Here is a 27,082-nt window from a genome sequence, read left to right on the forward strand (position 1 = left end):
ACTCTGTCTGTCTGTCTTTTACTCAATCACGCCTAAACTACTGAACCAATTTTCATGAAATTTGGTATGGAGATATTTTGATACCGGAGAAAGGACATAGGCTACTTTTTGTCCCGGGAACTATGCGGGTTTTTCTTTCAAAACGCGGGCGAAGCCGCGGGTGGGAAGCTAGTATATTCATAAATTCATATTTGACAAGAAAAAGGGGATTAACCTTTATCACATTATGAGTGTAAAACAATAGTAGATACTTAGTTTATATCCCTAAAAAGCTACTTTGTACTCATTTGTCCGCCGACACAAAATTTTGACGCACATACACCGAATCAAAGTAAAGTGGGTGTGAATTTAAATGCAAATTACGATGAAAACGAGTTAAAATTATTAGTCTGCTACCAAAATAGATATTACTGTTGTAATTTTAGCATCATCGAGTCTAATTATCGATTTATGCGGTACGATTTTAGCGCATATAGATGGCTTCTTTGTGGCTTACCGAAAAACAATTGAAAGCATTGAAAACTTGTTGGTAATGGATTAAATATATCCCTATTCTCTTTTTTTGAATTATGTGACATTTGTAAAAAAAAAAAGGAAAAATGTATGGTTTATGTAGAGACCCCTCACCATAACTGGGTTATTAAAAAATCTTAGTTTTTAGGGGCGTTTGAAACAATTCTATTCATTTTTTTCTTCTCCAGTCATTTGCCAGTCGTCAATATTGTAGAGTAATCAATTCCAGATCCATAATACATTTACTAAAATTACGTGTGGCACTCGATGACTGCCGCGGTAAAACTATTGCATAGCATCGCATCGCTGTGTTGGTTGAAGTGGGGGGTGTTAGGTTTTTTCGTTACGGAATTTTTACATTCGGTCGCCGCGCTCAGTGTCTGAGATAAAAGCTATGCAATAGCTTAAAACTTGGAAGATTCCATACCTCTATAGATTAAAATATATTAATTCTAATAAATATCACAATCGAGTGATAAAGGCATGAAAACAAAGGTATTCACTGAGCACGAATCACAATATGATTTTATAACTTTATTTTTAATATTTTTTTGGACGGACCGGTCACATAAAATAATATTATGACTTTACGTCCAAACCAAATATTATTTCATAATCTCCTTTGTTCTGGTTAAAAAACAATTTCTTCTCAAAGCACAGTGTGTTTATGGGACCTACATCATAATTCTTAGCTGTTTAGTTCTAGGCTGAACAAAATTATAATTTAGCACTATTACCTGTATTAAAAATCTTTTGTTCTTCGCAAAAACATAAACAAATCTTGTCTCTATGTTTTTGTAGAGACTTTAACTGGACGCAGTCTCACAATATATTAGAATAAATTTCAAATGTTATAGATTAGATATAATATTATTGCATAAAGGGATATCCAATCATCTCTTGGATAATTAGATATCTGTCTAATATATAAATACAGACAGATCTATTTCTTGTAGGAGCAAGTCAGTAGCAAGCAAAATGTTTCTTTTGAAATGTGCCATATTATGCCTCATTTTTATTTACTTCAACCGGATATTGAATTACACCCATTATTCTACGTTTATGATGCTTTCACTGCTTCTTGTATGCTTTTCTTTGTCAGCTGGAAGAGAAAAACATATTATCAAGATTTACGCTAATAGGTACGTCACCCAAAAAAGTCGAAAACAATCGTTATAGTCAGATAGTTGAGCCCTTTTATTAAGGTTGAGCCTATGTTGATTTTAAAAGAAAAAGCCACTCCATTGAGCAAAAATAAAATTCAAACTTTGTCTAACTCTTCTTCTATTCAATAGAGATCATTCTAGAGACTCTTCTAAAACATTCTTCTACATAAAAGACAAGAAATTTAATAGCTATTCGTAGTTCAAACTTCAAACCAAAAATATGAAAAAACTAAGGGTAGTTTTTTCATAAAACACATTCTACGAACAATCCATACTAATATTATAAATGCGAAAGTAACTCTGTCTGCCTGTCTGTTACTCAATCACGCCTTAACTACTGAACCAATTTGCATGAAATTTGGTATTGAGATATTTTGATACCCGAGAAAGGACATAGGCTACTTTTTACCCCGGGACATAGGATAGGTTTTATCCCGGAAATCCCACGGGAACGGGAAATATGCGGGTTTTTCTTTGACTTCGCGGGCGATGCCGCGGGTGGAAAGCTAGTATAACATAATAACATAAGTACGAACAAACTAAAAGTACAAATTACGTATAGTTGAGAATTGTATAAATCCTCTCCACGTCTAGTCTGGTTTCTGGATTTAGTACCTGTAGTATTTGTACATCTGCTTTTCGTTCGATCAACGCTTCGTTTTAACGCTATTTTTATTATGAATATAATAACTTAAAAACCTAGGCGGAGAAAATGTTCTTGAAATTATTTTTCATTCATATTTCGTTAATCGAAAAGTTCTAATTATTTATTATAAGCGACGGTAAAACAAATATTACGCTAAACATACTAAACAAACAATTTTCGAAGTACGTTCTACATAATTGTACATTGTAATCACGTCTAAATTTTAAAATATCTGATTATAAATTCCGTCCAACATTTATCATAATCCCCTAACGTAAACATTGAAACGAACAAAATTGTTTTATGTGTGTTCAACATGTAAAATATCAGAATTTCATCAGCATTCAGTCGATCTATTAACTTCCACGACTCACTGATATGAATACGTTGAGAAAAATTATTACTCAGAAAGAGTCTGAAATATTGAGAATACGTGTTTATGTGTTTTGAATTGGTTATTAAAAACCTTTGAAATGAGATGTGATTGAAATTTGTAAGAGTAATGAATGGCATGTACCTAATAAAAATTTGAATAAATTAATATATAGTATTAATAGTGGTTATGAGAACTTCGAGTTTCCTTTGTTAAATTCATAATACATTAAGAATAAGTATTTGTAATCTCATAAATTGCAATCTATACGTAAGAAAATAATTTTCATTATAATATACCTATTTTTTTCATTATGATTCTTAAAAACGTGAGATCATGTTTTCGCATATTATCATGATTTTATATGGGATTTGATACCGTAAAAAGAATACAAAATTAAATAACTCGAGCGTCTGGCCTTGCGCATTAATCTACATTCTTATAATTTATTTTACTTTGTAAAGAGTTTTCTTTGGCCCTCCTTTAACCTTACTTTTAATTACAAAGTGCCGCTTAAGGCGTTCTCTTGTTGACTGCTCATTTTTGGACATGTAATTTAATTTATAATTTCTCTTTACTCGTTAATCAAATCTAAAAAAGAGGCAAGCTATAATATAAGCCATTCGAGCGAAGTGTATTTGTTATAAAAAAAGGAAAATTATTAATTCAATGACATAGAAAACACCAAAATAAACTCTCTGATAATGTTTTTGAGGTCTTAATCCATACTAATATTATAAATGCGAAAGTAACTCTGTCTGTCTGTCTGTTACTCAATCACGCCTTAACTACTGGACCAATTTGCATGAAATTTGGTATGGAGATATTTTGATACCCGCGAAAGGACATAGGCTACCTTTTATTGCGAAATATGTACCACGGGCGAAGCCGGGGCGGACCTCTAGTTTTTTATATATTAAAAACAAAATTCGTTGTTTCCTATTTGTACTTTACAAATAATTTAAACAGATTATGATATTTTCAGTAATCTTTATTTATAAATAGTTTTTATAAATAAAGTATTGTAAAGTGTATGTATTGTAGAAAATTAATTTCGTGATTCATTAGTCTATACCTCCTATATATACCTATAGGATTCTACATAATATAAAATTAGATACTTTTGTACTTTGCACATGCAAATAAAATGCAATATTTTGTTAATAGGTTAGAAATAACGAGATCCCAATAAATATTAGTAAATACATCAAGAGGAAAATCCAAAAGATAATTCAATAACACGAATCACACAATAATTGATCAAAGAATAATTGTTTCGTACATCCGTTTTTATTCAGGAAATATCTGCAAGAATTTCACATAAACATTACATCTGCAGTTAATAGTTTTCTTGCTATTTATAACTTGTTTTAACTGTTCGTGAAACTTTTATAACAACATCGCGTTTACACTGATCAAAAAGTCCGTAAAATTACTACGTAATAAATATTTAATAATTCTCAACTCAATTTGCAATAAAATTATTAAACATCAAATGACGGAATGTGTAGATAAACGATTTTATAACGAAAACAATATACATTATGAATATAATAATTATGCGTGGAAAATATGGAAATAGATTTTTCAACATTAAGTACTAAGTATAATGTTCAAACTAGCATTCGGAAAGAAAGCACTTTCCAAGTGTTTTATGACGGAATTTATAGATTTTAACTGCTTCACGATATAAAATAGTGAGTTCTGTTTATTTGTCATTAAATTAGAAAGTTTAAATAATAGTTCCTTATTAAAGACAAAATGTTGTTTTGTATTTATTGTCAAAAACAAAAACGTTTACAGACATATTATTAGTGTACAGTTGTAAATAAAAAAACCACTGAGGTTTATAGTAATTTTCGTATACAATAATTTATAAACAAAACAATTTCTGTTTAACTGTAGGATAAATTAACTTATACTAAGCGACACATACCTTTAAGCGTCATAATTCCGTTTTAAAATTTACATGATGTACACTGCAAAACTGCAGCCTCAAAATAATTTGATAATCTCAACAAATCGCATCGCATTTCGCGAAGAGTTTTTTGTATAAATACGCATTTAGGAGGTGCTGATTTATGAATGCTCGACTTATATATAGAAGTGCACTTATCGCGAATGTATTTTAACTAATGTTTAAACTTGAACGGAAATTTATTGGCTATAACGTCGAAAATTTGGATTTACACGTTTATTTATACTTTAGGTTGTTAGGTAATTCGGATTCATACCGGAGCTGCCGTGTGTAATTTTTTACACATGAAAATTGAGTTTTCTTCAAAGAGTTCGTGCATGCTGTAAAATTTTAAATCCGAAAAGTGATAGTAATAAATCTTCTAAAATTACATATACCGCGTTTTTATTAATGTTTCAAAGGATAAAAGGCTAATTTTAAAATTATATATTGCAATGAGTTTTATTTATATTCATTACTAACTGCAGTCAGAGGCCAGAGCTTGCGGAATTGATAAGATATTTAAGACGATACACAAAAAAAAATCCACTGCTTGGCGGGCGGAGTCTAAGGCGCGGGACATATACAAGCGGCGCGGCGCGCATCGGGCGCACCGCGGGCGCGCTGTTGGCGTCCGAAAATGATATTTATATAGAGTGGTTAAATGCATTTTCTTCGTGCATAATTTAGTAAAATTATGTTTTTTGTGCTAAAAGAGATTTGAAAGTAACGTTAATTTGAAAGTAACGATTTTGTTTTGATAATTCCTTGTAAGTAAATAGCGAGGATAACCCCACGATTGCAAATATATCTTTGTTGGAAATGTTGGAATTTACTTGGAAAATTTTATAGTACTTTTAAAGTACATAATTTTAAAGTAGTACTGGTGTAATGATGGAAGAAAAGAAGGTTAAAATAACACAAAATTTATATTGTACTAGCGGTCCGCCCCGGCTTCGCCCGTGGTACATATTTCGCAATAAAAGGTAGCCTATGTTCTTTCTCAGGGTCTAAAGATTATCTGTGTCAAATTTCATCAAAATCGGTCCAGTACCTAGTTTATGCGTGAAAACCATACATACATACATACATACATACATACAAACCTTTCCTCTTTATAATATTAGTATAGATAAAATATGGTTTTCAAACACAGGTTTACATTTAAACCATATAAATCTTATCATTAAAATCTCAGTTCAAAAGTATTTACAGTACTGATCATTCCACAATATTATTACAATTACAAATAAATAAAAAACACAATCAAAATCAGGATTATCTTTATTTCTGACATTGTAAATACATGGGAACTTTCATTATGCTCTTCTTCATTTTCACTTTCCCTACTGCCATCACCTGTGTAAATCATTTCATCGATTAATTCAATTCACCTTTAAAAACAAAACGAAGAAGGGTATTTAATAGCAGCTCTATATAATTCCACACAGAGAGAACACATTTTTGACTGACAGGCTACCGTCTCCTATAGACCGGGAGATACTGACACAAAATTTCGAGTCATTTGTAACAGGATGGCGGTTCTACAGGGGTCTTAGTACGCAATGACAAAAAGAAAAACGATGGTGTGAACGCTGGTACCGGCGGCTTAGTCGCGTGGGCGTTAGTCGAACTCGTCGGAAAAATAGCGAAGTCAAACGATTTGTAACACAAAAATTTTAGAATTTACCGATAGCCCATAAAAAAGAAGTAGGCGGTAGTGTCATGCCATACTTTTCCGGTGTGACTTACAGCCCGCCATACATAGACGCGAATGTGTTGATTTAAAAAAAACAATTCAACCATTTGTACCAGGCTAACTTTTGCACAGGTAACCATCGTCGTGCAGCCATTTACGAAAATCGCCATGCCATACTTTTCGGACGATTCCAAATGGTCGCCATACCGCCGAAAATCTGCAAATTTTTTTTTTGTAACAATTGTAACAGACAAATGACTCGAAATTTTGTGTCAGTATCTCCCGGTCTACTACCACCCGATTTGTTTTTGATTGTGTATGACCGTGAATTGACCTCTATTTGGGGAAGCGCGCCTGCGGTACGCCTGCGGTACGCCCGCGGCGCAACGGTGGCGTGCCGCCTCGACGCCTGTCCAAAATTCTTTCATACAAAATGTATAAGAAGGATGTGGTGCAAAACAGATTGAAGAGGCGCGCTTATGGCACGCCCGCGCCCGCACCGCTTGTGTTTGACCCGCGCCTAAGGCGCGGGACATATACAAGCGGCGCGGCGCGCCTCGGGCGCGCTGCCGGCGCGCCTCGGGCTCGCTGCCGGCGCGCCTCGGGCGCGCTGCCGGCGCGCCTCGGGCGCGCTGCCGGCGCGCATCGGGCGCGCTGTTGGCGTCCGAAAATGATATTTATATAGAGTGGTTAAATGCATTTTCTTCATGCATAATTTAGTAAAATTATGTTTTTTGTGCTAAAAGAGTTTAACATTAATTTGAAAGTAACGATTTTGTTTTGATAATTCCTTGTAAGTAAATAGCGAGGATAACCCCACGATTGCAAATATATCTTTGTTGGAAATGTTGGAATTTACTTGGAAAATTTTATAGTACTTTAAAAGTAATTTTAAAGTAGTACTGGTGTAATGATGGAAGAAAAGAAGGTTAAAATAACACAAAATTTATATTGTACTAGCGGTCCGCCCCGGCTTCGCCCGTGGTACATATTTCGCAATAAAAGGTAGCCTATGTTCTTTCTCAGGGTCTAAAGATTATCTGTGCCAAATTTCATCAAAATCGGTCCAGTACCTAGTTTATGCGTGAAAACCATACATACATACATACATACAAACCTTTCCTCTTTATAATATTAGTATAGATAAAATATGGTTTTCAAACACAGGTTTACATTTAAACCATATAAATCTTATCATTAAAATCTCAGTTCAAAAGTATTTACAGTACTGATCATTCCACAATATTATTACAATTACAAATAAATAAAAAACACAATCAAAATCAGGATTATCTTTATTTCTGACATTGTAAATACATGGGAACTTTCATTATGCTCTTCTTCATTTTCACTTTCCCTACTGCCATCACCTGTGTAAATCATTTCATCGATTAATTCAATTCACCTTTAAAAACAAAACGAAGAAGGGTATGTAATAGCAGCTCTATATAATTCCACACAGAGAGAACACATTTTTGACTGACAGGCTACCGTCTCCTACCACCCGATTTGTTTTTGATTTGTATGACCGTGAATTGACCTCTATTTGGATGCGATGGGGGAAGCGCGCCTGCGGTACGCCTGCGGTACGCCCGCGGCGCAACCGTGGCGTGCCGCCTCGACGCCTGTCCAAAATTCTTTCATACAAAATGTATAAGAAGGATGTGGTGCAAAACAGATTGAAGAGGCGCGCTTATGGCACGCCCGCGCCCGCACCGCTTGTGTTTGACCCGCGCCTAATAGCTCGCTATCGCGAACGCGGGTGTGCGCGAAGTCATTCTTGCAAACTCGCCGCGCTGCCGCTGGCCGACTCGGGACAAACATGTATGGAGTCGTCATACAGTTATAATATTGTTATACATTTATTTAATTGTTGATTTATTGGTTTTATTTTCTTGCTTATAAATAAATAATCTTCTTTTTAACAACTACTTAGACATTATTAATAAATATTATTATTTCGTAATGTTTACTTTATTACAAAATAATACAGGTTATAAAAAAATGTGTGCGTGTACTAGAGTACACACGTAAGAAGTGAAACTTCTTTATGTCCTTATTTTTCAAAAAATAATTTACTATATACAATATTAAAGAAATACGTTAGTCACACGCTCGTCGCTACCTACTTAAATATTTACACCGGCCGCTGATGCAACTCGCTCGCTTCGCTCGCTCGGCTCGTGCGGTAGTTCAAAAGTTAACCTAAGATGCTCGTCGCTTCGCTCCTCGCTACCTATTTACATATTTACACCGGCTGCTGCTGCAACTCGCTCGCTTCGCTCGCTCGGCTCGTGCGGTACTTCAAAAGTTAACCTAAGATGCTCGTCGCTTCGCTCCTCGCTACCTATTTGAATATTTACGCCGGCCACTGCCGCGACTCGCTCGCTTCGCTCGCTTGGCTCGTGCGGTAGTTCAAAAGTTAACCTAAGATGCTCGTCGCTTCGCTCCTCGCTACCTATTTAAATATTTACACCGGCCGCTGCTGCAACTCGCTCGCTTCGCTCGCTCGGCTCGTGCGGTAGTTCAAAAGTTAACCTAAGATGCTCGTCGCTTCGCTCCTCGCTACCTATTTGAATATTTACGCCGGCCACTGCCGTTTTCAGCTTATAAAGGATTTCGACTTAGGCGGATTTTGATTGGACAGAGAGTTTGAGGTTTATTAATTATTCTTATAAATTTTGAATTCATAAAATTATAATTGAACACCTGACACCAATCAAGCAAACACGTGTTTACGTGAGTCATCTAAGATTTATTATCGTATACTCCTAAAATGTTTTCTGAAACAATAGTGTACTTACATTGTCGGCACGTTCTTAAAGTCGGTAACTTATTTTTGTTCGAACAATAGAGGTAATAAATTCCTAACGATCAAGTTGTAAAGGTTGTAAAATAAAAAATATTCTATATTAAAACGTATGATATATAATATGTGCGTCATTAATTTCTGACTGTTTCGAAATTTGGTGCAAAATAAAATAGTGTGTAAATAAAATTTGTAAAAAATCAATAAAATAAAACAATTGAGTAAAGACCTATAGGCATATTATATGTATTTATACAAGATATGTATATTATATATTTATACAGGGAACTTCTCAACGTGTTATCTATGAAATTATACTTTTACTCAATTGTTTAATTTTATTTACACACTGTTTTATTTTGCACCAAATCTCGAAACAGTCAGAAATTAATGACGCACATAGTACATAATATATACATATTAAGACAGAGGTTAAGCTTAAATAACTTGAAAAATAAATAACATGATCACGCCCACGTGTTGGTGTTTTAAAAAATTCAATCAAAAACTGAGGTTAACTTTAAATACAATTTTAGAAAAATAAATACCACAATCAACATTCAAGTATTAGAAAAAATTGATACCATAATTCCACCCACGTGTTAGTGTATTGAAAAATACAATCAAAAAGTGAGGTTAATCATAAATAACTTAGAAAAATAAATACCATTATTACACCTAAGTATTAGAAAAATAGATATAATTACTTATTTACTTTTTTTAGAAATTCACTGGAATTAGAATTAAAACAAACCCTTTGATTTTGCTGATCACTTTAATATAACATGTATATAGTCACGAGTACGGCGTAACGCAAAAATGTCACGCGCGCGGCGTAACGGCAAAAATGTCTCACAAAATTTTTGTCCACCCCCGATAAAGAAGTTTCACTTCAATAATCTTTAAAATAACAAAAAATATTGTTACTCTGAAAAAATGAAATGGTACTCAATAACGCGGACTACTGAATTGATTTAGATAGAATTTGATGCTGACGTAGATATTACATCATGCCCAGAAATGAAAGGTACTATTTCTGAAAGAAGTTATAAACCCTAATTCTTCTCAGTCAAAGTCAAGAGTGGAAGATATCACTAATACAGTAAAACTGATGCGAAACTTTGGATGTTAATTTGTATATTTTTTTGTTAGTTGTTACTTAATCACGTCAAGACTACATTACCAATTTTGATAAAATATAGCTAATTGCCTGGATTTACACATAGGATACTTTTTATCCGAACTGAACACTTCTGTGGGATAAAACAGGATTCACGATATAACCTAATTCCACGCGGGCAAAGCCGCGGTCGGAATGATATTTTTTTAAATAAAAAAATTGTTTAAAAAAAAACACAAAATATATTGACGCATGTATTTATTTTTCGCACTCTATTATAATTGTAAGTAATTATTCATTACAAATAATCAAAATAAAATAGCCAGAACAAAGTTAGGCCCTGGTAGGGTAGGTAGGCAGGTACAGCAATGTGAGACGAACACTGGCTTATTTATACCAATAATAATGTATTATAAACATTAAATTAAGTTTACAAAAAATACATAATATTAGCTAATGTGAAAACGAATCAACCAATCATCCCACAACAATGAAATGTGCACACAAATATTCATCCAAATCGGTTCATGTGATTAGGAGGAGTGACTGCAGCGCCATCTTCCGGGCCCAATTGTGTTTCCAGATCACCCAGGAACTCAATTTAATATACTTACACAAAATTTTTCGAAATGAAAACTCACATTACTATGTAAATATGAATATAAACCTGTTTTAGTACTAAGCAATTTCCCGCACAGGTGTAGTAAGTATAAATGAAATAAATATCAACATCAAATTCTTTATACAACATACTTATCTACCACCTACTAAGAAATGTAATTCTTGAAATTTAAAAGAATCTAAATCGGTAGACGTATAGGTTGTATATTTTATAGTTAATATCCAAAAAGTCGTAACTTTACGTTTGTTATTTTGAAGATGCCAGAGATTAAAAAAAAATAACAATGAGAACTTTGTATTTTTTTTTTCTATCGAGAAAATATCATGGAATCATGTTTCTAAAACGGTAGACGTATTGTGTTACTATTGAACTTTCTTGTCAAGAATTTTCATCACGACAACTTTAATAATATAAAAATTACGAAGGTTTAAAAAGGGCCGTAAATGTTAGAAAAATTAATTCATCACCTAAACTACACACTCTTTACATATCTTTGTATGACTATTATTGCTGATCAATAATAGTCATTCATCATTATTTTAATATTAAATAATATTTAGTTTAATTAAACTAAGTTTAAAAGTAACAGTACCTACTAACTACAGGTCATTTGTCACATTTTTAAACTGATTCTCCGCTCATAAAGTTTATCGTGATGTTATAGTGAAAAATATGCATTATAAATATTTGCTTTAAAATTATAATGTTTAAACTTTGATGATGTCTTCGAAACTATAGTTTGATTTCTGTTTTTCACAGTATATTGACAAAAATAACTCTTCGATGCTCATTATTAGGTAGGTATGGTTTTTTATTGTTACAGAGGATAATCAATCATTATACCTACTTATAGGTGATAATATCAATTAATGGATTAATACGCAAGATAATAATTGAGATATTCAACTGTTGTACAAAGTAAATAAGAGGGTTTAATAAATAAGAGGGTTTCGACCATTATCTATTATTTTTCGACGACTGATCTGAAAATAAGTATAGAGAAAAACCAAGAATAAGCCAAGGATAAAAAATACTTAAGCCAATTAGGTTTGTTTTCTGGCTCCCAATTAAATTAACCTTTGAAAGAGACAATAATATTATTTTCCAACTATATTATATACTAGAGACCTTTGACTTTGTAAATATAGCATTGCTTGTTTTATCAACCATTAATGTTTTTCTCGTATTTTAAAATATAGAAATAAGAATGGAATCACAATTGAGTATATGTTATTCAAAGAAGAGAGTAAATGATAACCATTCGATAATTGTCTTCTTTATATTTCTAATTCTGACTTCTGAGGAATGGAAACAATGAATGAAGAATGAATAGTTTTGAATCTTATTTGATTATTTTCTTATACATAAATATTTGATAAATAGTGCACTAAAAGGAAAAGTTCTTCCAGTCCAGTCAATTAGATATATAATAATGAAAAACTGCGTTACGGTATAAAACGAAATTAATTTTACTTTCTTTAACATACAATATATATATACCTACCTAAATAAATAAGATCGTGAAGATAACATAAACTCATAATAAATAATAAATTATATGTTCTATTTGAAATGGAAAAGTAATATCCGGTAGTCGGAAATATTCTTAGATACAAGTGACAGCTAAATTTTTTTAGATGTCGTCTCATGGTCGTTTGTTTTAGTGACACGTGTCGACTTGTATATTGAATCTGCCTACTTTGGTAAAAAAACTGTGTAAAAAAATAACTTTACATTTTGACACAGAATACAAAATAGTAGCTAATTGCTAATTATGACATTAGATCTAAGTAGGTATAGCAAAGGTAACCTTTGGTAGGAACGAACTCACCTATCTGTTCTACCCATGTTCTACCTCTTTCTTGATAAGTTATGTTTATCTGTCAGTTAAAAATAACAAATAACGGTTTTTCATACTTTTTCAACCAATTCAATGATTGAAAATTTACGTTAAATAGACTCAACTTTATTTATTCACATCATTTACTATTAAACCGATTTATTCAAGATCATATATACTTATTACTTACATGATAAATATATTCAAATATTTCAAAAAGAAATACGAATTTCCAAATCCTCAATCCTCATACACATAATTAGACCTAAACAAATAATGTCTAGGTATATAAAAAGCAATATTATTAAGTGCTCTTGATATTATATTCAGAGCTCTAATGAAAAAAGGTACAGGTAGGAAAAAGGCATTTTTCTTCTAGTGGCAATCATTATATTAAATCAATTTAATGTTATTTCAATAAAATATTATAAACGTACTTAATAAAATCTGGACAGATCTTTCGAAAATTATATTGAAAATATGAAAGCTGAATATTGTAAAGAATAAAATCTAAATAAATATAATTTTGAGGGAAAAAGAAAGCTGTATAATTTTCTTTAAAATATTCTGAATTGAGGGTTTTATATTTGAATACATAAGATAACTGTTTACGTTTTCCGGCAATTATGATATCAAAATTAATGTAAATAACAACTTTATACTGTTTATACCCTTATTTACATAATAAAGACCATAGGTATTATATTAGTTTCATTGTCAGAACACCAAAGCTCATGTTTTAAATCTTGAAATCAGCTTAAGGCAATAGATGAAAACTTCATTACTTCAATTTTTAAAACTTTAACTAACAAAAATTAACAATCCATATTATTTACATTATCCATACTAATATTATGAATGCAAAAGTAACTCTGTCTGTCTGTCTGTTACTCAATCACGCCTAAAGTACTGAACTAATTTGCGTGAAATTTGGTATGGAGATATTTTGATATCCGAGAAAGGACATAGGCTACCTTTTATTGCGAAATATGTACCACGGGCGAAGCCGGGGCTGACCACTAGTTTCATATAAATAACTTTCATTCGTCAATATGAGCATCCATTGGTACCTAAAGATAGAAAAATTGTTTACTATTGGTCATTTTCTTCTTTTCTATTGGTCTGGTTTCAGAAAAGCTTATTTCCACGAATCGAGTACATATATGATTTTATGTGACACATAACATTTTTGCAGAATCTATTGAAACAACAACAATTTCAACTAATCTACCGAAAACTTAAAAGATAATATCTGTGCTAGAACATGTACCTATTACTTATATTATTTGATACACGAACTAATAGTGAATTCCGATTAAACTGATAAAGAGAACAATTTATTAATAGTAATTTATTGATAAATGTTCATAGAATGATAATAATAGTGAGATAACAATAGTATATTAATTATTTTGTATAGAATACCAGTACAACAAAATCATAAATAACCCAAGAATCTATAGCTCCCTGATTAAGGTCAAGCCATCATTATATTACGTCCATTTCACTGAACTACATAAATCTATAATGAGATCTGCCAAATAAATCATTATTGTTACAAAAAACATAGCTCCAACTATCCCGTGCTCAGAAATAACACAAAAATAGATAATAAAAGCTTCTAGTGTCGGTGAAACTGACTATAATTTATTCAAAGTATTCAATGCGGTTTTACGGGACGTAAAAACACCATTACGGCTGTGTTATAGCTGGATTAATGTTTGTTTTGATAGTTGCTGTTTTCCTTGCATTGTTAAATTTGTGAAAATCTCGAAAGCACTTAGTAATTTCAAATAAAAGGTAGTTTTAAATTATAGACACATTTCAGGTATCACAAATCATTGTTGTTATTTATTAGGCTTTATACTTAATAAAAGGCACCCCAAGTTTTTAAAAAAGCTGATATTTTGACGGGTGACTTTTCGATTGAAAATTAGGTTGTTTTTTTGGTATTAATTCAAAATAAGGCGAAAAAATAAATATTTTCCATCAAATAAATTACAGTGTATTTGGGACATAATAAAGTAAGTTTTCACCAAATTTCGTAGAAAAACAATAAATTTTGAAGAAGATAAAAATAAAAAACCAAAAACTTGGTTTTTTGAATTTTTCCCCTAAATTTTGAGGTTATGTGAAAAAATTGTTAATACAAAAGTTGTAGATCCTTTTATTACCTAGGTACAACTTTGCCATTGAACTTTTTTCCGTAGGACTTGTAGTTTTGTCGGAGACCATTTTTTTCTCTTAAAAGCTCCCCCCTCCCACTTCCCGAACTCGGATTGACCGTAATTTATTTTTCCTTACATTTTTATCATATTCCCCTCCTTTTCTAATGGGTTTCATCCGATTGCGATTTTTTTTTGTTTCAAAAATTATCTACTCTAGTCTATAAATGTTTCGTCAATAGTAAAAAGTATTATAAAAATTTAGAGTGTTTAAAACAGCTTTAGTAGAAGTATATTTATAAAATATATAGAGTATAAATAAAACAGTGAGACGAGCCCGTTAGAATTTTATTTTTCTTCTTTATAGCACCTCCTTGTAAGCCCTCAAGTCCTCCTAGAAACACTCACTACTGTGAAGTGTCTCTATACAGATTCTTCAAAACTCTAGGGAGAGTAGAAAAATTTGAATGAGATTGTTTGTTATTTAGGTACGATTATACAATGAATGACAAGGGTGCACATCCTGCTTTTTTTGTTAACGGGGCGGAAATCTTCGACAATTACTTTGTCTTTTTAAGGAAAAGCAGGGCATTTAGGATTCTAACCCACAAAAAAACCTTCTCAGAGATCAAACCCAAATCACAGGAGCAGGGAGCAATTCCTCCCTTACGACTATATTCTTAAAAATTTCGCAAACATTTATTATGGGTGTCATTTTGTCACCAGAATGTGTATTGGGAGTATGCTCCTGCGCACACGCACCTCGACTGCCCGTGCCACAAGTGTCTGCTGATATGTTCTCATTCATGGGAGAGCTGATGGTCAACGTGTCTTGGACTTTACCAGCTCCTAATGAACCGCTCAGACTCCCGCCCAGGCTGAGGAAACAGGCCTATATTATAAGGTTAGTTATTATACCTTGCCAAATTGGTTTTTTTTTGTCACTTGGCAGCGATTCCTGGAAAATACATAGGAGTCCTGTTAATTTCAACGTTGCTTATGTTATTCTTCATAATCATAGTTTCAGTGTAAATCTTTTATGTTAAATATATGCGATCCAAACAATGACAAAGGCAAATTTTTAAATAGTTCATAATCTGTAGGAGCTTTTGTAAAATTAAGAAAAAAGTACAAATCAATGTTCCTAATTTATTTTAAAGAAATATTGATTAATTTAGATAACATCTGCAATTATTAAAATGATAAAATGTAACATAACTGTTTGGAAACATACCTTAAAACACCTTAACACACCTTAAAAAATGTCACTTACAATTAGGCAAGTCATAAAGAATGGCATTTATTGCTGTTTTAATAGCTCGGACTGATTTATTATTGAAAATGCTTACGCACTTCTAACTGCGAAATTACGTGCAACAGAACTTTTTCTGCACCTTCCTGGTATCGTAAATGTGCAATTTTGTTTTGTTACCATGATACACGAATTTGCAGTTTAATGAAGAAAACTTTAGAAGGTTGGTTTTTATAGATTATCGTTCTTTTCATATTATAAGATATTATTTTGCTTTGTCATTAACTGGACTTGAAATACCTCAAATAATAGGAATGTTACCACGAACCTTAAAAGTACATCACATGCCTATATGGTAATCTGAAGCATTGTTCTATACACTTTCCACATAATTATAGGACTTATCAATCATGTTGTAATCTTCAAGAATTCGAAGGTTCAAAGACCCTCGTAATGCATAAAGCTGATTTAATGATAGCGTGTCAGTTCCCGCTTGTCAGTTGTCATGCTGATAAGCATTGCATAAGATTGGCTGCATTGCTATGGTCATTGTGAATTCAAACTCTAACAAATCTAAACCATCAATATCAATATTAACTATCTTGTCATAACTGTTTTTCCATTCCAAAATCATGTGAACTGGAATACGGTTCTGTATGATTTTGAACCTTAGGAAAATGCAATTTGATTTGCTCCTCTTTAAAAATTCTTTGTTCCCTTCCAACCTGTCATTAAAAACTTCGAAATTGACAAATAACATTTCTATAGATTTTAAAGTTTGCCATATTTCTTGCGTAACCAATAAACATTTTCAGTTTAGGTAAACAAATGGTGTCCGACGCGCACCCAGCTCCCTGGTTCGCAAACACCATAACCAGGCGCGAAGAAGCAAAAGGCTTCGTTGCCGTGCCTGAAGGGGTGCGATGGCTTATTCTTCCTATTAATGAGAAGAACATCGATCGAGCTGTTAAGCCGAAAAGGACGCTAGTACTCGATGTAAAGCTCTTGGCGCGAGTGAGTCTAATTGATGAACGAGGTTGTATAGGACCCGCTGGAAATGTTACAGCTTATGGTTGGTAGCTTGTATTAACTATTTAGCTTTATAAATACATTGCTGTATTACGCTGATTTATAACTATGACGCTTCATTAACATGTTAACAGTTGGTTTTGTTAAATTGAGTTTATCGGATAAATGTGGAGTATCTTTAATTTTAAATCAATGTCTTCTTCATTTTTAGACCCATCGAAAGCTAAAGGTTCACCGTTTAGTTCATATGTAAGTATTTTTAACGTACCATCAAAATATTCGAAACATACTTAAATGCAAATAGACAACCCAAAACACAAGCTGCTTAACAGAAAGGAATTAGGATTAATTAGACGCACCATATGTTCAACCTTAAATAGGTTGTAGATAAAGTGATTAGGGCGGTCACACTATCTATTCACACATAATATCACTTAAAGTACATAGTTACTTTGATCATTTGATAACAATCTGGATAGGAAAAGTTTTAGGAAATTCAACTTCGGACTTCGAAGATTGACTTCTCTTCGAGTAACCTGCACAGGAAGAGCATGATATTAATATTAAAATTATCAAAATATTGAAAAAAAGAAGCGTCTATAGAGCTGTAGCGTCTATAGAGCTAGGCCTTTTGCCCATTGGTCTCATCATATTTCCAAATAATATTACCGCTATTGAGTTGCGTTTTTCTCAACCGTTCGATTATTTAATATTCTGTCTTCTTAAATATTACCATGTGGCAGATGCTGTGGGCCCTCTATGGCGGTATTTGCGTGCTAGCTGCAGGCGTCATACTGGCGTTCAGCGCAAGAGCAGTCAAGCGGATTACTGCTATAATATTAAGGGAAATCCGCCCCGCTCCCGCTCCTTCGCCGCTGCAAACTATGTCGAACCAACCGATTTGGTTCATGAGGCAGTGAGTAGTAGTTTATAAGTTGAATGAAGCAGAAGACTTTTTATACTCACACATAGACACTCCCTTTGCACACACGTAAACGTGCGCTGACTTTCAATACAGTCAAAGTGTGTACACGCCTCACGCAAACACACGCATGCTTGAAAATGAACACACGCACACATGTGTTTTGAAAATTAATAAAAGATAATATATCTTCAAATACTTGAAGTTTGACCGGGATCAACTTTCAAAGTTATTTTCATTAAGCTATTTACTAGTAGTTTCTAGTGGGTTTCAGAATGTTAAGTTGTATTTCAGTATTTAGCTCATCACTAAGATTAGGTACCAATCGAGAGGCGGGAATAATATTTGAGTTAATGTACTTACTTATTTTGTTAGCGAACCTGAAATTAAATTCTTTTTTTTTTAATGGCATTTATTGTAGCTGCAAATATTCTACTTAACAAAAATTTGCCTTTTAAAATGAACAGGTGACTGCAAATGATAGCGATGTTAATCATATTAACAATTGACAAAATTAAATTCAATGGAAACGAAAAATACCCAAAAAATATTTTTTATAACATAAATCTACAAAATAACGCTAGAAACATATATTCTAATTAAGCGTCACCCATCAAAATGTAAATTTTATACAAATTAGTGATGCAATAAATATACGATTAATTGAGGCTCTGACAGATTGGGTATTAGGTATTAATGATTACATTAAATTATGTCACTTCCTCAGATAACGACTTCACCTTACATAACCATTGATGTATAACCTTTTTAATACACAATTTGCAATACAACTACAAGTTTATTTTATGTCACTCATCTATAATATTAAGATTTACCATCATAAGACCAATAATATAGATCATCCAAGTATTAATGGACTCCGGTAATATGAGTGTCGAGTATTAAAATATTATTCTTCATTGGTACCTGCTACAATAAAAATTATTACTATATTTACATAATCTTTACAGACCTTGAGTAATTTTCCTATGTGTGTGAAAGCCGGCATACATTTGTAATTTTTCACATGCCTTCGTACTAGCGTGAGCGTTCTTAGTAAGAACTTCTTACAAGCGCTGCCCCCCTATGCAAGTGGCTTTCTGTTAGCGTAGCGTTCAATAGAATAGACTACGAATGTATGAGATTGACGTAAGCTGTAGATAAACGTATCTACAGCATTGCATATGCCACTTGCATAGGGGGGCAGGTGTGGTATTTACCGGCAGAATAAAAAAATACGCTACGAATTGTGAATCTCCGTCGATATTCAGAGCGGTAAAAAATAGGTCGATCGTTCATAACGACATGATATCACACTTCAAGCTGCGAAGAACGATTTATGTAGACCGTACTTATTCATTAAAACCCTTTTATAAGGTTTACTCAAAACATTACCTTCGAGTGTTGTTTGTTTGAACAGGAAGCTTTTGTTTATTCGGGAGCCCTTCGAAAATGGATTATAAGATTAATACGATCCTTAAATACAAGATTATTTGTTGTGCTCACTTTGATCTTCAATGTTGCTTAGTTTTTATGTACAACCCATCACTGATCATACTAAGTTTATATTGTATAACATCACAAATTTAATTAAAACCTTCGAATATTCAACTAATAATCGGGTATTGAATTTTCCTTAATATTGAACAGTTAACAACCATCTAAAGTTTTAAGCGGATGCTCTTAATTTTGAACAATTAAATAAACTTGAATCGATTCGATTTGCGTTGTTTTGTAACGTCTATTGAGTCAAGCGTGGTTTGGGTACCTCTAGGGACGTCGATACAAGACGTGACGTATATTATAATGTACCTACAATATTAATACGCAACCATCTAATATGATAACGCGTGAATGACTTTTATTATTTCGTGTGTGTTTTGCTTTATGAACAAAAGTAATAAGGAAAATGTATGGCATATTATTATTGTTTTTTACACTAATTGATTTTATTACTAAATAAAAATTTGCGTATTCCTCTATTTCAATAATAATCCCATCAAGTAAAACAACACTTATAATTCAGATGAGCTAAAAACTACGTAAATCGTAACGTAAGTAGACCGATTCTATTGTGTTCAATGAATACGAAATACATTTTATGGCAGATTAAAACATTTTGCAAGCGGTTAAGTCCTGTGTATCGAAATTCAGTCCGGTCTCACTTTATGATACTTAAGAGATTAGAAATTTGTATCTAGGTTAGCTTGATACAAAGAAATCGTTCGACCGAGTCTCTATTAAAATCATCTTAAAGAGTAAGCGGGATGAGGAGCAATTTTATAATTTTTATACATCGTGTATTTAAAACAAAACCTTAATAATGGTGAATAAACTATAGAAATTATAATATTTTTGTAACTTTGATAATCAAGACGTTAGACATTTGTCTCACGCCTGATTATATTAACATGAAAAATAGAAGCACTAACGACGAATTTTATTAGTAAATAATTTATAAATCATCTATAATTACCGTTACAAAATCATTCATGTTTCAATGTTGTTAAGATGTAAGACAAACAATTAGGTACGTAAAGAGATTTGTATCTCCATGATGTTATGGTGTTGAAAAAATGACAGGTCATTGTTCAAAGTTCGAATCCGATGAGATACGATCGAACATTTTAACGGTACTGTTAGTTTTCACACACTATTTTTTTATAGTTTATGTGCTTACTAGCTGTGCTCCGTGGTTTTACCCGCAGTGCTCCTCTCCTGTTGGTCTTAGCGTGTTGATATAATATAGCCTATAGCCTTCCTCAATAAAGGGGCTATCTAGCACCGAAAGAATTTTTCAAAACGGACCAGTAGTTCCTGACATTAGCGCGTTCAAACAAACAAACTTTTCAACTTTATAATATTAGTATAGATATACCTATCGAAGATACATTCTTACGTAGAATTAATTAAGGTGTTATCAAATATTTATTTAAATATAATTTCCCTAGTATAGAAGAAGAATTTGTTAAATAAACTGATTGAAAATGAAATCTAAAGCGATGATGATGTTTCATAAGTAGGCATTATTACCGTATGTACTAACAAAGCAAATATAATGTAAAAAAATTGTATGGGAACAGAATTCGTTAAATCAGTATAGAAACCTAACAAAATGTAGTTTCACAACAAAGCCATAGGTACGTTCACAAAATGCGTGAAATGTCAGTTTCATGGTTTTTTAATATGAGGATGATTTGCTATTTTTATTTATTTATTTTACCTTCTTTTTCTTAAAATAAGCTAGGCTATATACTAAAAAAATATTTAATATTACTTCGGAAATATATCTGAAAGCTTTCTGAAAGTTCCAGCAGTTTTTAAATTAAATCGTCACTAACGATAAATAAATAAATAAAAACAATCTATCCTTCATAGTTAGATTAAATAATAATTACAATTAATATAATTACTTAGCCATATAAACAGCTATTTTGTTTAAACTCAAGTAATAATACATAATTGATTCATATTTCGGAGATGAAAGCTCGTCAGAAGCTAAACGGTTCGCGGAGGAACACATAACGTCTCAGATTTGATCTCATTTCGCACGTTGTTACACACAATGAAGAAATTTGCCAAATTTTAGCACGTCGTTTCTTTTATCTAAGTGCAATTAAGTTGCACAATGCTGAATGCAGTGCAACTGACCTAGATGATGCATATCCCGTTCTCTCTTTAATTGATTTTAAGATGCAGTAGATTTGCAGATTGCAATAAGCTTAAAGTTTGAAATACTGGAAAAATTGTGTTTTTTACATCAATGCATTATAAAATATAAATTGTAGGCATGATCGATATATAAAATAATAAAATGTTGATAGTTTAAATATTATACAATAAGATTTGCGAAGATTTTTTTATATTCAAAAGTTTTTCTTACGAAGTATAGGTAGTTTTTTTTTATTTTTCGCATTAAATTTAGACACGATATTTTTTATGATTATTATCTACGTTTAGTTTTACTAATAACTCTCATTATATCAAAATACATCGCAAGATTATATCTTAACTGTTTTTGTAATAATTTATGATAAAAAAATAACATTAAAATAAAAAACATTTTATTTTTTGTTTTGTAATTGTAAAGTATATGTACATTTACACAGAACGTCACAGTTTATTGCGAATTTTTTTATCTTTAATATTTTGCGGTGATCTGCAAAGTGCGATTTCAAAAGTGTAGTTATCTTAGTAGGTATTTGAGACCCACATTCAACAACGATGTTACCAGAATGATTTGCCAATTTTAAAATAATATTTTTATAAAATAAAGAGGCTCTTTTGTCATTGTTGTTGTTATACATATTCATAGTTTATTCAGATTTCAGTACCTATATATATCATCATCGTCACATAGTCTAAAGGTATATTGTATTTTAGTCTTTTTCAGTCTGTGTTGAACAAATATACCTACGATAATACGATTCTATTTTTCAACTTTGTAAGAAAATACAATATATACAATCACGATTTATAAAAAAACAGTCTACACATTATTGCCTATGTGTAAAATTACAGTAGCGTTTTTTAATTAATAACTACTATACAAACATTAATCATGTTTCAATAGATGTTCAAAAAGTATCATTAGGCCTACCTACTTAAATATACATTTCTCTGAAAGTATGAGGGACAGTCTCATAAATAGAGAATAGGTACTTATCTAAGAATGTCTATTATCCACTTTCTTCGTTTTAATTGCAAAAAATGAAATTATATGTATGTATAAACTCTAACGTAATCTAATTTATACTTAACAGTATATTACATTTCATGGGAATAAAGTTGATTACATGTTAATGAGACTGCGTTTTCAATCTTGGAAGTGTGCATATTAATTACTGTCAAAAGATCTTCATAAAGATAATATTTAAATTGCGTTACAATTGAATGGAGAATGGAGTTTTTCTCGACAAAAACATATGTACCTGTAATTTAGCCCTAATAAACCGTGTAATGGAATACTGGTGTAAGTATTGCATTGATACTTACGCCAGTTATGGCCTTTCGTATAATAAAGTATGAAAGACATTATTTTACAGGGGGATAAATGTACCTAAAGATATTGACCACTAAATGCCGTATAATCTGAACAAACGCGAGCCTCCACTAAGAACGTACATTTACAGTACATATTATTGTTTTTAAAAACGTTACTGTATCTCAATTATTATTTATTAGGCAGAGGAAAGATCCAAATCGTTTGAAGGGAGATTCTCTGACGTTATGCGACCTTTTAGGCGTAGGCTTCCCAATCTATGTACGATGTAACGCTTCACAAAGCCAATGAGGCAATCGTTATTTTCGAAATAGGTCGCATTATACAACAATATGAATATCAGATATTTTAACAATAGGATTGAGAACAAGGGGAGTGAAAGAATAAGGAGAGTCTTCCATCTTGATTCGCCTACTCAGAAACTCGACAATTCACGTATTTATTATAATTTTATTATAATTATTGTAATTATCATTAGCTTTACGTATAGTGATCATATCATATGGTGGTTCCAAAGGAACTTTGAAGACGAAACCATATAATAATAAAGAGTTAAAATATTTTAAACTAATATTATATATCTATTTAGAAGCTACAACTTGACCCAATATAATCGAAAACATGCTTCAATTATTACTATACTCTACAAATACTGAACTACTGTCTCATAAAGCGTAAAGTTATATATGGCTGGACCTACTGTGATACCATCTAAAATAATATTGCCCATTAAAATAGTAAAATTGCTCTTTTTAGCAGGTTCTCGTTTACATACTTAATATTTGTATTATATTTAAATAGTTAATAGTAGGTTCAATATTTTCAATAAATTACATAAAATAAGGTCACCCGAACTTTAAATCTTTCCAATTATTTTCAGCATATTGTGTCTCGACAAAATATTATTATAATAAAACAACATGATAAAAGTAACAATACGCAAAAAAACACAATATAAAACATATTCTAATAGAAATAGAGCGTATTACTTGATATTAATATGCGAATATTCTTAGTACCTAATATTCATAAATCACAGTAACCAACCTATTCTATTTCGCTTATATTATGATCTATGAGAGTACATATACAGGGTGTAATCGTTAAGTGTGCACAAGCGATTATTCCGTAACTATTGCAGATATCAAAAAACTTTAAACTGATATCGAAAGTACTTAACCTAATGAGTAAAATGGCCATAATAAATTTTTAAAAATAAAACGAGAAATAACCAAAAATGTTACATTAAACGCTCCCATACAATTTATTTCCCATACATTTTGTATTCATAGTAGATTTTCGAAGTGACGTCCTTATTGTGCAATACAATGAGGAGGTCTATTTACAGTTTCTAAATGAACTTCCCTCCAAATTTGCGAAGTAATTAAAGCAGAAAACCAAAAAAAACAAAAAAAAAGCTAAAATCTTTCATATTAAATGTTACATATATCCAAAAGTAATGATAATTGGGTATTTCCTGTGCACATAAAAATATAAAATAAATGTTTTATGCTTGCTCATGTAATCACTAAGTTATCACAAAAAAATTATATCTACAGGCCACGTTTCCAAGTATTAACATTAATTTTAATGTGAACAGTGAGAGCCAGAATGTTTCCCGACGAAAAGAAGAAACAACGATTCGACATTTAGAGGGTGAATTTCTAAATTTTTAATGAGATCAGGATAATTTTTTGTCACGATTTGTGACCATGGGCGTTACCTGGGTTCACCATGTTTATGCTGAAACCAAGAAACAATCAATGGCCTGGATGCGAGCTTCCAAAGTGACGGTGAAGATTTTCAAAGTGAAAATTAGTGGGATAGATTAAAGCCGTAGTTTTTTGGGACGCTGAAGAAATGTGGAATATTTTAAGAAGGTAGCCACTACTACACAGGGCTCTTACTACACAGACCAAATTAAAAGATTGCGGGTAGGTTAGTAAGAAAAAGAGACATGGCAAACTTCGGTCTTGAATGTTGGTTCACCAAGACAACGCACCAGATCACAAAGCGTCAGTTGCGATGGCTGCCAATCAAAAATCGGCATTGAAAATGCTTGAACACCCACCCTGTTTGTAAGATCTAGCTCCTAGTTAATTCTATCTCTTACCTCGGCACAAGAAACACCGTCGATATAAGAAATTTTAAGACGACAGCGAAGTGATGGCCGATTTTGAGGGGTTTTTGTAGATGAAGTCAAAGTTTTTTTTTTTCTAAGTTAAGGAAAAAAATATCGAAGTATTATCTAGTTAGAAGACTATCTAGAGAAATACATAATTATTTTAACTGTAATGACCTTGTTTAATATTGATTATCATTACTTTTGGATCAACCCATGTACATGGGATATTCATATCTCATACTAAATGTATGGGAGGGCTTAAAGTTAATTTTTTAGATATTTCTCGTATTATTTTTAAAAATTTATTATGGCCATTTTACTCATTAGGTTAAGTACTTTCGATATCAGTTTAAAGTTTTTTGATATCTGTAATAGTTACGGAATAATCGCCTGTGCACACTTAACGATTACACCCTGTATAAACATGTTTATATAACTGACTATATATACCACGTCTAATGTTTTGCTTTTGAGCTATGGATTTTGGAATAACAATAATAATCGTTCAACAACTAACAGTTGGTTCAATGTTAAGTATGTATATTTAGCTCGACTTCGATAATCTGTTCATACAAACATTATAATAATACTCTTATAACCTACTAGCTGTGCCGCGCGGTTTCACCCGCATTGCTCCGCTGTTGGTCTTAGCGTGATGATATATTATAGCCTATAGCCATCCTCGATAAATGGGCTGTCTAACACTGAAAGAATTTTTCAAAGTGGACCAGTTATTCCTGAGATTAGCGCGTTAAAACAAACAAACAAACTCTTCAGCTTTACAATATCAGTATAGATAATATGCCCCAATTCCATTAGACAGGTCAGTAGTTCTGCTCCTTAAATAATTATTAACTATCCATTGTTCCAATAAATTGTTATAATCGGTCGAGCGAGTTTGAAGATTACTGAAATCGAAAATACAAATAAATACATAACAAACAAACAATTCAATAGTTTCATTTTATGACTATGTTAGGAATGATTTTTGTTCTTTAGGCTGCAGAAATCTAAAGAATAAAATATGTCAGTTATCGAATCTATGTCGATGTTGATGTTAAAATGTCGGCGCACTTGCCTGATCCTGTTTTTATTATTGTACCTTTTTGGGACAAGGTTTACGTAAGAAAATGTTTGAAAATAGTGTAGAACGTTTTATAAACAAATGTAGAAATGATGTAGAATTGCTTTCTATATTTTGAGTAAGTTTTAAATGTAGGTAATATACTTCTATACGTTGTATGTCTTTTAATTCTATTTTGAATTCATCATCATTATGAACATGTGTTTACTGTTCGTATAATAGAGTATACCTACCCCCAATGGCTGACCCGGCTGACATTCTGTGAAAATTCAAACGGAGCTTTTGTATTTTTGCTTGCATTTTTTAAACAATGATATTTTATGTATAGATACGTTATATACTCACAATATATCCAAAAAAATGCTTCATATGCAGTGTCAGGCACACACAAATACAAGTTTAATTTTACTTAATTTATTACATTGACAGACTGTATAAGAGAGATGGCTCTAATAAAATGATATAAACAAAAAAGACAAAGATAGTTTGTCACTTCCGCGCAGGTGTAAGCAAAAGTCATAAGAATTCACCAATTAAATATAAATAAACAAATAGTTGCCATGGTAATTGGCATAGACTAACGACACAGAAGGTTCAATGTTATAGATGTTACAGTTCCTGCACAAGTAAACAAATGGGACAATTTCATTTACTATTTAATTATTAATATGATGTTGTATTAAAATAAAAAAACTTTTTTGGAGATATAATTGTATTAAGTATTTATTACTAGCTGTGGTGTTCGTTTTCGGTCATCA

At 32.0% G+C, this 27,082-nt stretch overlaps 1 protein-coding gene across 2 annotated transcripts in view; it reads left to right on the forward strand.

Annotated features, from left to right (window-relative positions):
• Window positions 1-27,082, forward strand: part of LOC149483372 (uncharacterized) — a 118,160-nt gene that overhangs the window by 30,484 nt on the left and 60,594 nt on the right. For both annotated transcript variants that reach the window (XM_089702383.1, XM_089702384.1), the window contains exons 5-8: window positions 15,637-15,814; window positions 16,978-17,234; window positions 17,403-17,440; window positions 17,935-18,107. In XM_089702383.1, coding sequence (XP_089558509.1) covers window positions 15,637-15,814; window positions 16,978-17,234; window positions 17,403-17,440; window positions 17,935-18,107 — 646 coding nt within the window. The remainder of the gene's footprint in view (window positions 1-15,636; window positions 15,815-16,977; window positions 17,235-17,402; window positions 17,441-17,934; window positions 18,108-27,082) is intronic.

Source organism: Colias philodice, chromosome 13 (assembly GCF_061535455.1).
Source record: "Colias philodice isolate Cphi_HAF_F1 chromosome 13, ilColPhil1 Martin Lab GWU primary, whole genome shotgun sequence".
NCBI classification, from domain to species: domain Eukaryota; kingdom Metazoa; phylum Arthropoda; class Insecta; order Lepidoptera; family Pieridae; genus Colias; species Colias philodice.